The sequence below is a fragment of the Ictalurus punctatus genome, unplaced genomic scaffold (assembly GCF_001660625.3).
Source record: "Ictalurus punctatus breed USDA103 unplaced genomic scaffold, Coco_2.0 tig00006967, whole genome shotgun sequence".
NCBI lineage: Eukaryota > Metazoa > Chordata > Actinopteri > Siluriformes > Ictaluridae > Ictalurus > Ictalurus punctatus.
The window spans coordinates 55554-67283 of NW_026521129.1; the positions used below are offsets into that span (position 1 = coordinate 55554).

General features: G+C 43.3%; 1 protein-coding gene across 1 annotated transcript; it reads left to right on the forward strand.

Annotated features, from left to right (window-relative positions):
• Positions 1 to 3526: 3526 nt before the first annotated feature.
• Positions 3527 to 9177, forward strand: LOC128631801 (histone-lysine N-methyltransferase set-1-like; the record flags this gene model as incomplete). The annotated part of the gene is made up of 4 exons (XM_053679350.1): positions 3527 to 3678; positions 5380 to 5572; positions 5852 to 5965; positions 9064 to 9177. Coding segments are annotated over exons 1-4 (567 nt in total), but the record flags the coding sequence as incomplete, so codon positions are not given.
• Between the last annotated feature and the right edge of the window lie 2553 nt (positions 9178 to 11730).

Sequence of the window (11730 nt, forward strand, 5' to 3'; positions counted from 1 at the left end):
CCCTACACACACCCATCCCTAGACACATTCTCACCCATCCCCACACACACTCATCCCCACCCACACCCATCCCCACACTCACCCACACACCCATCACCACACGCACCAACACTGATACGGTTGGTGTGGGTGTGGGTGGGGATGGGTGTGTGTGTGTGTGGGGATGGGTGTGTGTAAGGATGAGTGTTTGTGGGGGTGGGTGTGTGTAGGGGTGGGTGTGTGTGGCGATATGTGTGGGTGGGTATGGGTGTGGGTGTGTGTAGGGATGGGTGGGGATGGGTGTTGGTGTGTTTGGGGATTGTGTGTGGGGATGGGTGTGGGTGTGTGTAGGGATGGGAGTGTGTGGAGATGGGTGTAGATGTGGGTTGGGATGGGTGTGTTTGGGGATGGGTGTGGGTAATTGTAGGGATGGGTGTTTTTGAGGATGGGTATGTGTTGGGTTGGGTCTGTGAGTGTGTGTGGGGATGGGTATGTGGGCGTGTGTGTGGGGATGGGTGTGGGTGTGTGTAGGGATGGGTGTGGGTGGGGATGGGTGTGTGGGAGTGTGTGGGGATGGGAGTGTGTGAGGATGAGTGTTGGTGTGTGTAGGGATGGGTGTGTGTGGGGATGGGTGTGGGTGGGGAAGGGTGTGGGTGTTGGTGGGGATTTGTGTGTGGGTGTGTGTGGGGATGGTTGTGGGTGTGTGTGGGGATAGGTGTGGGTCTGTGTGGGGATGGGTGTTTGTGGCTATGAGTGTGGGTGCATGTGGGGATGGGTGTGGGTTTGTGTAGGGATTCGTGTGGGTGTGTTTGGGTATTGGTGTGTGTGTGTAGGGATAGGGAAGGGTGTGGGTGTGTTTGGGTATTTTTGTGTGTATGGGGATGGTTGTGGGTGGGGATGGGTGTGTGTAGGGCTGGGTGTGTATAGGGAGGGTGTATGTGGGTGTCGGTGTGTGTGGTGATGGGTGTGTGTAGTGTTGGGTGTGTGTGTGGGTGGGGATGGGTGTGTGTGTGTGGGGATGGGTGTGTGTGTGTGGGTGTGGATGTGGGTTGGGATGGGTGTGTTTGGGGATGGGTGTGGGTACGTGTAGGGATGGGTGTTTTTAGGGATGTGTATGTGTTGGGTTGGGTCTGTGAGTGTGTGTGGGGATGGGTATGTGGGCGTGTGTGGGGATGGGTGTGGGTCTGTGTAGGGATGGGTGTTTGTGGGGATGATTGGGGGTGTGTGTGTGGATGGGTGTGGATCTGTTTCGGGATGGGTGTGTGTGAGGATGAGTGTAGGTGTGTGTGGGGATGTGTGTGCGTGTGTGTAGGGATGGGTGGGGGTGGGTGTGTGTGGGTATGGGTGTGGGTCTGTGTGGGGATGGGTGTGGGTGTGTGTAGGGATGGGTGTGGGTGTGTTTGGGTATTTTTGTGTGTGTGGGGATGGTTGTGGGTGGGGATGGGTATGTGTAGGGAGGGTGTATGTGGGTGTCGGTGTGTGTGGGGATGGGTGTGTGTGGGGATGGGTGTGTGTACGGATGGGTGTGTGTGGGGATGGGTGTGTGTACGGATGGGTGTGTGTGGGGATGTCTGTGGGTGTGTGTGGGGATGGGTGTTTGTGGGGATAGATGTTGTGTGTGGGGATGGGTGTGTGGGGGTATGGGTGTGTGTGTGGGGATGGGTGTGGGTGTGTGTAGGGATTGTCTGTGTGTTTGTAGTGATGGGAATGGGTGTGGGTGTGTGTAGGGATGGGTTTGGGTTTGGATGGGTGTGGGTGGGGATGGGTTCGGTGGGGATTTGTGTGGGTGTGTGCAGGGATGGGTGTGTGTGTAGGTAATGGGTGTGGGTGTATGTAGGGATTCGTGTGTGGGGGGAGGGGTGTGGGTGTGTGTAGGGATGGGTGTGGGTGTGTGTGTTCGGATGGGAGTGTGTTGGGATGGGTGTGGGAGGGGATGGGTGTGGGAGGGGATGGGTGTGGGTGTTGTTGGGGATGGGTGTGTGTGGGGCTGTGTGTGTGGGGCTGTGTGTGTGTGTGGGGCTGTGTGTGTGTGGGGCTGTGTGTGTGTGTAGGGATGGGTGTGTGTGGGGCTGTGTGTGTGTGTAGGGATGGGTGTGTGTGGGGCTGTGTGTGTGTGTAGGGATGGGTGTGGGTGGGGATGGGTGTGGGTGTGTGTAAAGATGGGTGTGGGTGGGTGTGTGTATGACCTATGATTTGAAACATCATTTTAATTTGTACATTAAAATAGTTTTGGGTGGCTGGTGTTGACTGTCTTTAAAAAAAAAAAAAAAAAAAAAAAAAAGGTTTACTTTACAGCTGTATGATTAAATGATGGATTTACACAAGCTGTCTGTGTAGGGATGGGTGTGTGTGGCTATGAGTGTGGGTGTGTGTGGGGATGGGTGTGGGTGTGTTTGGGGATTGGTGTGTGTGTGTGTGTGTGTAGGGATGGGTGTGGGTGTGTGTGGGGATGGGTGTGTGTGGCGATGGTTGTGGGTGTGGGTGGGAATGGGTGTTTGTGGGGATGGGTGTTGGTGTGTGTGGGGATGGGTGTGTGTAGGGATGGGTGTGGGTGGGGATGGGTGTAGGTGTGGGTGGGGATATGTTCGGTGGGGATGGGTGTTGGTGTACTCGCAATCCTACTAATATGGGGACATCGGCCTGATTACACACCAATAAAGTGGGACATTTTTGATTGTGGGAACCTAAAATCGAGTCACCACAATACTAAGCGTTGCAGCATGTTTATTTCATCGAGTTGAATCCCCCCACCAAAAATCTCATTAGTCCTCAAAATTGACATTTACTCCTTAAGAGTGTGTGTGTGTATGGGGGGGGGGCTTGCGGGGGGGGGGGGGTCGGCTTGGGGGGGGCAGTCAAGTGTTTAATGTCCCCTTTTGGCCAAAGACTGTAAAAACATTCGCGTTAGCACTCCTGATGACGTAGTACAGCAATGCTTAACTCCGATTGGTTGAAACCGAAGAACTCCGATTGGTCAAACAGCAGTCAATCACTGGTGCTTTGAGCCAATGAAGTAGTATGTGGTTGAATATCTCAGTTTAATGAGACGCGTGGAGTTAGGTGAATTAGCATCGCACCCAAAATGTATGTGAGTTAATATTTATCATGTCACGGAATGTTTTTAAAGCTTATACTACTAAGAGGGTTTATTAAATAAACTGTGTTGGTGTGTAAATTATTTTATTATTTAACATTTTAAATTATGGTTTACATAGCATAGTGTTCTCAGTAATTAGCTAGTGTTAGTTAGCTAATGATTATTCTAGCTTGTTAGCTAGCTCAGCCTTGATGAGGCATTTAAATATATCAGTCCATTAATTTTACTAATGCTAGATTGTCTATTAATATTTAATGCACCTTCCATATAGATGCCTTCAGAATTTGTGACGTGAAACTTTTAATAAGGGTGAAAATGAGGTTTTGAAAATGAGTCAGAGTCAGCATTTAAAGGTGAGCAGACCATATAAATAAATAAACTTGGACTTATGGTGATAAAACAGTAGGTTAGTTAGCATGCTTTGTTATTCCTAAACAAGGCACGGGAGTGTTTACCATGACGCACTTCACTAAAGGAGAGTTCGTACTAGAATACAGAGGAGAGCTCATGAACTCTCTGGAAAGTAACAGAAGACACCGAATTTACCACAACAACTTGAAAGGATTTATGTTCGACTTCATCTGGCACGATAAATTCTGGACGTGAGTACTCCTATATATTTCTTTATCCATTTCGGTAGTGTATGCGGTATGAGCTGCGGGGGTTTTAAACGCACAGTTAAAGTTTTAGCTGTGAAAAAAAGTTTTCCCTCGCCTCGCTTCACTAAGACATGGTCTGAGGGGAAATCGACTCGAGAGAATGATATTAGATTAGTTTATTAACAGTTTATTACTGTGACTCGTTAATATTTACATCCGGAGAAAGCTAACATCATATATTCCCAGCGCCGAAGTTTTGGTCGTGCGGGCGCCATTTTTAAATACCTGCTCACAGTTTAGTCTGTGATTCACCTCGGTTCTGAATCGCGTTTAATAATAATATTGTCCGTTATCAGAAAAAAAAATATTTTAATAGTTTTTATCATGTGCCTGTTGAGTGTCTTTCTTTTTTTTAATGTGTATCCGCATTCATCTGACGCGTGATTCAGGTGAGCTGCGCATCATAAACGCAGCACAGTGCCACTCAATTAGAATGAGGGTCCTGAACTGTTGTGCTGCGTTTCTGATGCGCAGCTCACCTGAATCACGCGTCAGACATTACCTTTATATCCAGTAGCATTTCGATTATCCAGCTCCATATGCCTCAAATATGTTTTACACAGGACAGCTATACTGTGCTTTGTAGTCGTTTATTAGTTCACTACTATTCTATTTAACAAAATGCCATGTTCATTAACTCAAAATGCATGATTAGGTGTGAGTTGTAGACACATTCTGTAGAGTTTAGAAGACTTGTCATTACTTAAAAGAGGAAGAAGAAAACTGTGGAGAATCTTAATAATAGTAGTAGTAATGGTTATTATTTATTATTATTATTATTATTATTATTATGAACAACAATGACTACGTTTACATGGATAGCGGTAATCTAATTATTGATGTTATTTTGAGTAAGACAGTATTGTGATTAAGATGTTTACATGAGTTGCATTTAGAATATTCCTGTCATGTTCCCGTTTTACATGTTATAGAACATAAATCGATTAACGGCACACGTCATTATGTCCCCACGCCATGCCAACCGACGTCCCTCCAGAATTTCACATATCGACATACAGTTCGTCTTCATTATGGAACCGTATACAGTTTTGGGTGTTAATTTTACAAAAGCTTCAAGTGCAGTTGATTATTTGTCATGCTATATGTGCAAATATACGACTGCTTGAAGCCGTGGGCTGCGTCCCAAACTGCGTACTTACCTACTATATAGCAGCTGATATATATGTATTTCACCTTCTATATACTGTAGTATGTAAGTACGCAGTTTGGGAAGCAGCCGTGCTCTCTTGTTTGCCGTAAAACGGTTGAGCACTGCTGTGTGTGATCGTGTCCTGTCAAAAAACGTCCCGTCAGGATGTTTATAGTGTGATTAAGGTGTGTACATGTCTGTAATACACCTCGATAATGCAACTAAAACAGGAATATTCCACACGTCTTACTTCGTTTTGTCTTTCCTTCCGGTATGACTTTAGCCAGATTAAGGTAATTAAAAATCGGGTTAATATTGGATTATTGTTGTCCATGTAAATGTACTGAGTGTCACTGTGACAAAGTATTAAATGTTTGGTTTTATTTGGGGTTTTTAATTCTGCAGCTATACACTTAAAATAGTATTATAATTTTTAAAAAGATTTTATTTTTGTTGGTCACTAAATAAATGTCTTCAATTTTGTTCAAATTCAGTATTGATGCTGCAAGGGATGATGGCACTCTTGGAAGACTGGTTAATGATGATCACATTAACCCCAACTGCAAAATGAAGAGAATCATTGTGAAAGGAAAGCCCCATTTGTGCCTTTTTGCTTTAAGAGACATAACACCTGGAGAGGAGGTCACATATAATTATGGAGATGCTGATTGTCCCTGGAGGAGTAAAGTAAGAATGTTACTTCTTGTAGCAATCTTGGATAATTAGATGCCAAATAGTGAATGTATATGTATTTTTACAGCATCACTCCATTACATAACATTGTGGTTGAAGAATAAACTGATATTCTGAGCTTGTAGAGTGTGTAGGGATGGATGTAGAGTGTGTAGGGATGCTTAGAACAGTGCCGATCAGTCACTATATGGCAGTGCTCACATGTTACATGCTGTTTCTGTAACAGGATTTACCCTCTACTTTTATATTTAATAGTGACTGTTATTGTTTCAGGGGACAAAGTGTGGAATGGATGCAAACAATAATCGTCTGGAGTCAGGTGCTACCTCTGGAGATGTTACCCAGTGCACCCAACATTCACAACAGAAATCTGCTTCCCACATCGAGGTAATTAAACTGCTTTAATTCATGCGAGTTCCAAACAGTAAATGCTACAGTGAGGGGAAAAAAGTATTTGATCCCCTGCTGATTTTGTATGTTTGCACACTGACAAAGAAATGATCATTCTATAATTTTAATGGTAGATTTATTTGAACAGTGAGAGACAGAATAACAACAAGAAAATCCAGAAAAACGCATGTCAAAAATGTTATAAATTTATTTGCATTTTAATGAGGGAAATAAGTATTTGACCTCCTCTCAATCAGAAAGATTTCTGGCTGCCAGGTGTCTTTTATACAGGTAAAGAGCTGAGATTAGGAGCACACTCTTAAAGGGAGTGTTCCTAATGTCAGCTTGTTACCTGTATAAAAGACACCAGTCCACAGAAGCAATCAATCAATCAGATTCCAAACTCTTCACCATGGCAAAGAGCTCTCCAGGGATGTCAGGGACAAGATTGTAGACCTACACAAGTCTTGAATGGGCTACAAGACCATTGCCAAGCAGCTTGGTGAGAAGGTGACAACAGTTGGTGTGATTATTCGCAAATGGAAGAAACACAAAAGAACTGTCAATCTCCCTCGGCCTGGGGCTCCATGCAAGATCTCACCTCGTGGAGTTGCAATAATCCTGAGAACATTGAGGAATCAGCCCAGAACTACACGGGAGGATCTTGTCAATGGTCTCAAGGCAGCTGGGACCATAGTCACCAAGAAAACAATTGGTAACACACTACGCCGTGAAGGACTGAAATCCTGCAGCGCCCGCAAGGTCCCCCTGCTCAAGAAAGCACATATACATGCCCGTCTGAAGTTTGCCAATGAACATCTGAATGATTCAGAGGACAACTGGGTGAAGGAATTGTGGTCAGATGAGACCAAAATGGAGCTCTTTGGCATCAACTTTACTCGCCATGTTTGGAGGAGGAGGAATGTTGCCTATGACCCCAAGAACACCATCCTCACCGTCAAACATGGAGGTGGAAACATTATGCTTTGGGGGTGTTTTTCTGCTAAGTGGACAGGACAACTTCACCGCATCAAAGGGACGATGGACGGGGCCATGTACCGTCAAATCTTGGGTGAGAACCTCCTTCCCTCAGCCAGGGCATTGAAAATGGGTCGTGGATGGGTATTCCAGCATGACGATGACCCAAAACACACGGCCAAGGCAACAAAGGAGTGGCTCAAGAAGAAGCACATTAAGGTCCTGGAGTGGCCTAGCCAGTCTCCAGACCTTAATCCCATAGAAAATCTGTGGAGGGAGCTGAAGGTTCGAGTTGCCAAACGTCAGCCTCGAAACCTTAATGACTTGGAGAAGATCTGCAAAGAGGAGTGGGACAAAATCCCTCCTGAGATGTGTGCAAACCTGGTGGCCAACTACAAGAAACGTCTGACCTCTGTGATTGCCGACCAGGGTTTTGCCACCAAGTACTAAGTCATGTTTTGCAGAGGGGTCAAATACTTATTTCCCTCATTAAAATGTAAATCAATTTATAACATTTTTGACATGCGTTTTTTTTTTGGATTTTCTTGTTGTTATTCTGTCTCTCACTGTTCAAATTAATCTACCATTAAAATTATAGACTGATCATTTCTTTGTCAGTGGGCAAACGTACAAAACCAGCAGGGGATCAAATACGTTTTTCCCTCACTGTACATCTGCACAATGTATTCTGCCAATGTAGGCAGTGGAGTACTCAGTTATGTGCTTTATGCAGTGCTGCTCCTTAAACTTGCGATGCATATACTAATACCTTCTGCTTTTCTCCTGTGGACTTTGCTCACCGACGTCATATACTTCAGCCATGACAACGCTATGAGATATCACACCTCAACCATTCTATGCATTTGCTAACATCTTGAGCTTCTCTCTTGCAGACTATGCTCGTTGACCCATCCATCTCAGAGCTGCACCCCAGCTGTGCTATGTATTTTCCAAACCTAATTTCATGTACTTTTACCAGGGTTGCCTTAATACTGTTGCAAGATTCCCCCTCTCCTACCTTCTCAGCCACTGCTTCACTGCCACGTGGTGACTGGTCTGTGTTATGCGTGTCATATTCCTGGTTTTGTATACTATAAATGTTTCATTTTCAGATCCATGTCAGCACTGCTACAATATGCCCTCTCATCTAACTACTCAGCAGTGACACCAGTGCATTACTGCAACTTAGCTATGTTGTTTGACTGCTAATCCTAATTTACTTTGCTCCAACTACTTCTTTTCTAGCGCCCCATTAATGATGCTGAGGGATGTCGCTGACCTTGCCACAGTCTTGTACCTCATCTATGCACTTTTTACTAATGCTAATTTTTTTTGCAGCTGTAATGCTGCACCTTCACTGTGCTTTAAGTCTACGAATACTAATCTCATTGCCTCCAACTCCTTAATACTGCTACACAGAAGCTATTTCTCTCTTACTGTTGCTGTTCCACAGCTCCATTTCACATAGTGTTATGCCAGTATTAGGGACCCTCCATTTGTGTTTATCTCTTTTGGGACCAGCCTCTAGAGTACCTAAATAACTTCTCGCTTTCACTGCTATCAGTTTACTGCTCTTGGCCTGCTGAACCAACAGCTGGACATAGATTCTGTAAAGGTGCAGTACATTGCTTTGTAAAATGCATTCACGGTCCACCCTATGCTAATCTTTGTGTTTCCAATCTTGTAACCCTTGCTACCAACACTTGTTTGTAACTTGAAAGTTTAGCTGAATCCAGGATCATGGAAAGCTCTTTTTTTTTAAAAAAGCTCAGGTTATTAGTTTTATGCCAATTTTTCTGTTCTGCAATCTGTCCTTTTTATTACAGTATGTTAAATGTGTGGTTAAACTAGCAAATGGGATTATTAGTGTACATGGGTATGAAACAGCTTTTAATATGTATTTTTTAACATGGTAAATGTTATGTCTCTACAATGTACATCAGGTCCCCACAAGATACCTACTTTAAAATGTTCTCTTTTTTTCTACAAATATCTTCTTTGCTTGGTGTGTTTTAGCCTAAAATACTTTCTACAACTTTACACTGTTCAGCGTAGTTAAGGTATACCAACATACTTTTACTTTTGGGCTTATTAGTTACCGTTTTTGCCTTTTTCAGGTGACAGAAAGTGGAATAGAGGTGGACAGTAATCGTTTGGAGTCAGATGGTGCCTCTAGAGATGATCATCATTGCACCCAACATTCACAGCATGAGTCTTCATTCTGTAATCTGGTATGGAACTGTTTTTTTAAATATATTTTATAACATAGTAAATGTTAAGTCCCCGCAATGTACATTGTACTATACCAGTGTTTTCAAAGACACTGGGTCCCCACACTGTCTTTTAACATGAAACTTTACACAATACAGTTACGTGTGTTTATCTTTGTTTAGCAAAACCCTTGTTTTCTACACATTCAATTTTATTCACTTAATTACTTAATAAATTAGTTAATTGTACTTTTAGGATTAATTGTGATTTGGGGTGGTTTCAGGTGATAAGTATAATAGGTGAAAAAAGTCATCATCTGGAATCTGATCTTACCGCTGGAGATGATCAGCAGCAAAAGTCTGCAGTCTTAGTTCAGGAAGAACATTTTGTTTTTAGCGCTTTATGCAGTATGTGCCAAAAGTAGCCTTGCTGGCTTAATGAGAAAAGCTCAAATGTAACCAAAAGGCAAATAATTTTTTTCCCCACTTATTTTACACTAATGTATTTTAAATATGAAATTGTTTGAAGTCTCATTACATTTTGTATTCTATCATTTGTTTGTTTTTTTAACTCAGCAGGTGCCAGATGAAACATTTGCTGATGACCAGTACTGTATACCGTAGTCACAAGAGGAAACAAGCACTCCTCAGGTTGGATAAATTGTCACTTTTCTGAATATAAAAAGTGGACCTTTTTAATTAGTACTTAATTCGGTGAAACACCAGATATGATGGGTGTCTACTCCAGTGAAAAGCCTGTGATGTGGGCGGCTCCAAACTAGGTTTTATCTATTGAAAGGGCAAGTATGGTATATGGGAGACGGAAGGTTAGCTAGGCCTTTCTATAATCCCTAATGGCTTGGTACATGTAGACAACATCTTAACTTGTATAATTGTATCCACAACCACCTAGCAACACCATAGTGACCACATTTTAAGCTCCACAATCACTGTATTCTTCAGAAAATGCACAACCTGTAGTTAGGATGCATTCAAAAAGAGTGCACTTATTCTGTGTTTAAGTAGATATTGAACCAGAACTGAAACCATCTACAGAGCAAGCAACTGAATCAACCAGGACCACATCTGTACCCAAAGGTATTGTCTGATAAACAAACATGATTGTTTTCATGAAATTGAAAGACATTATATGTTTTGACTAACTTTGTCTTGCATTTGTTCAGGTGTTAAGGTGATAAAGAAAAAGAAATGGGAGACCAGTGAAGTGAAAGCAGTTGAAAAACATCTGTACAGGTTCATGAAAACTTGCACAGTGCCAGGAAAAAAACATTGTGAGTCCTGTATTAAAGCTGAGCCTGTTGCACTGAAAGGCAGGGATTGGTTGTCCGTTAAGTTCTTTGTAACAAATAGAATCACTGCCCTTAAAAGGAAAATGTAACCCAGAAAAAGTCTGCATGGTTTCATTTGGTTTTATTTGCACAGGTCATTGGTAGTTTTAGTTTATTATTATTATTATTATTATTATTATTATTATTATTATTAAGTTTATGGCTTGAATTTTGTATTGTACAATTTAATTTTTTCTACTTTTTTACATTTCATTTATAAGAAACTTTTTTGAGTGTTAATTAGTAACTGCCTGAAAATACTATCTGTGTGAAAATACTATCTGTTCAAAAATACTGCATTGCAAATGGCAAAATGTTTCAGATTAAAATAAAAGACTTGTTATTCATGTGACTTAATCAGTTATCTTGGAAATATGCATTATAGCACCTTCCCAATTGTTTGTAAATTGCGTCCCCAGGTTGTTCACAAGTACCTACAATTTAGAAATACCAGAATAATTGTGTGTGTGTGTGTCTGCTCGTCCTCAAAAGTTTGGTCTACCAGAAATTGTCCCCAGAATGTGGAAAAATGTCACATTGCTTTATTGACGTTTTTTCATTAATTTGAAGTGACAGACGTTTTTACAGCGTCAACAGAAACATGAATCTGTCTTTGGTTTGCTCCTAAACCTTTTAGAAATACGGGTCCCCGCATTGGAGGATCCAGCATGTAGTCCCCAATATAGACTTGCACAAGTATGTGTGTGTGCAGGGATGGGTGTGTGTGTGTGCAGGGATGGGTGTGTGTGTGTGCAGGGATGGGTGTGTGTGTGTGTGTGCAGGGATGGGTGTGTGTGTGTGTGCAGGGATGGGTGTGTGTGTGTGTGTGCAGGGATGGGTGTGTGTGTGTGCAGGGATGGGTGTGTGTGTGTGCAGGGATGGGTGTGTGTGTGGGTGTTGGGATGGGTGTGTGTGGTGTGGGGATGGGTGTGTGAGTGTGTGGGGATGGGTGTGTGGGTGTGTGGGGATGGGTGTGTGAGTGTCTGTGTGTGGGGATGGGTGTGTGAGTGTCTGTGTGTGGGGATGGGTGGGTGTGGGGATGGGGGTGTTAGTGTGTGGGGATGGGTGTGTGTGTGTGAGTGTGGGGATGGGTGTGTGTGTGTGCAGGGATGGGTGTGTGAGTGTCTGTGTGGGGATGGGTGTGTGAGTGTCTGTGTGTGGGGATGGGTGGGTGTGGGGATGGGGGTGTTAGTGTGTGGGGATGGGGGTGTGTGTGTGTGGGGAT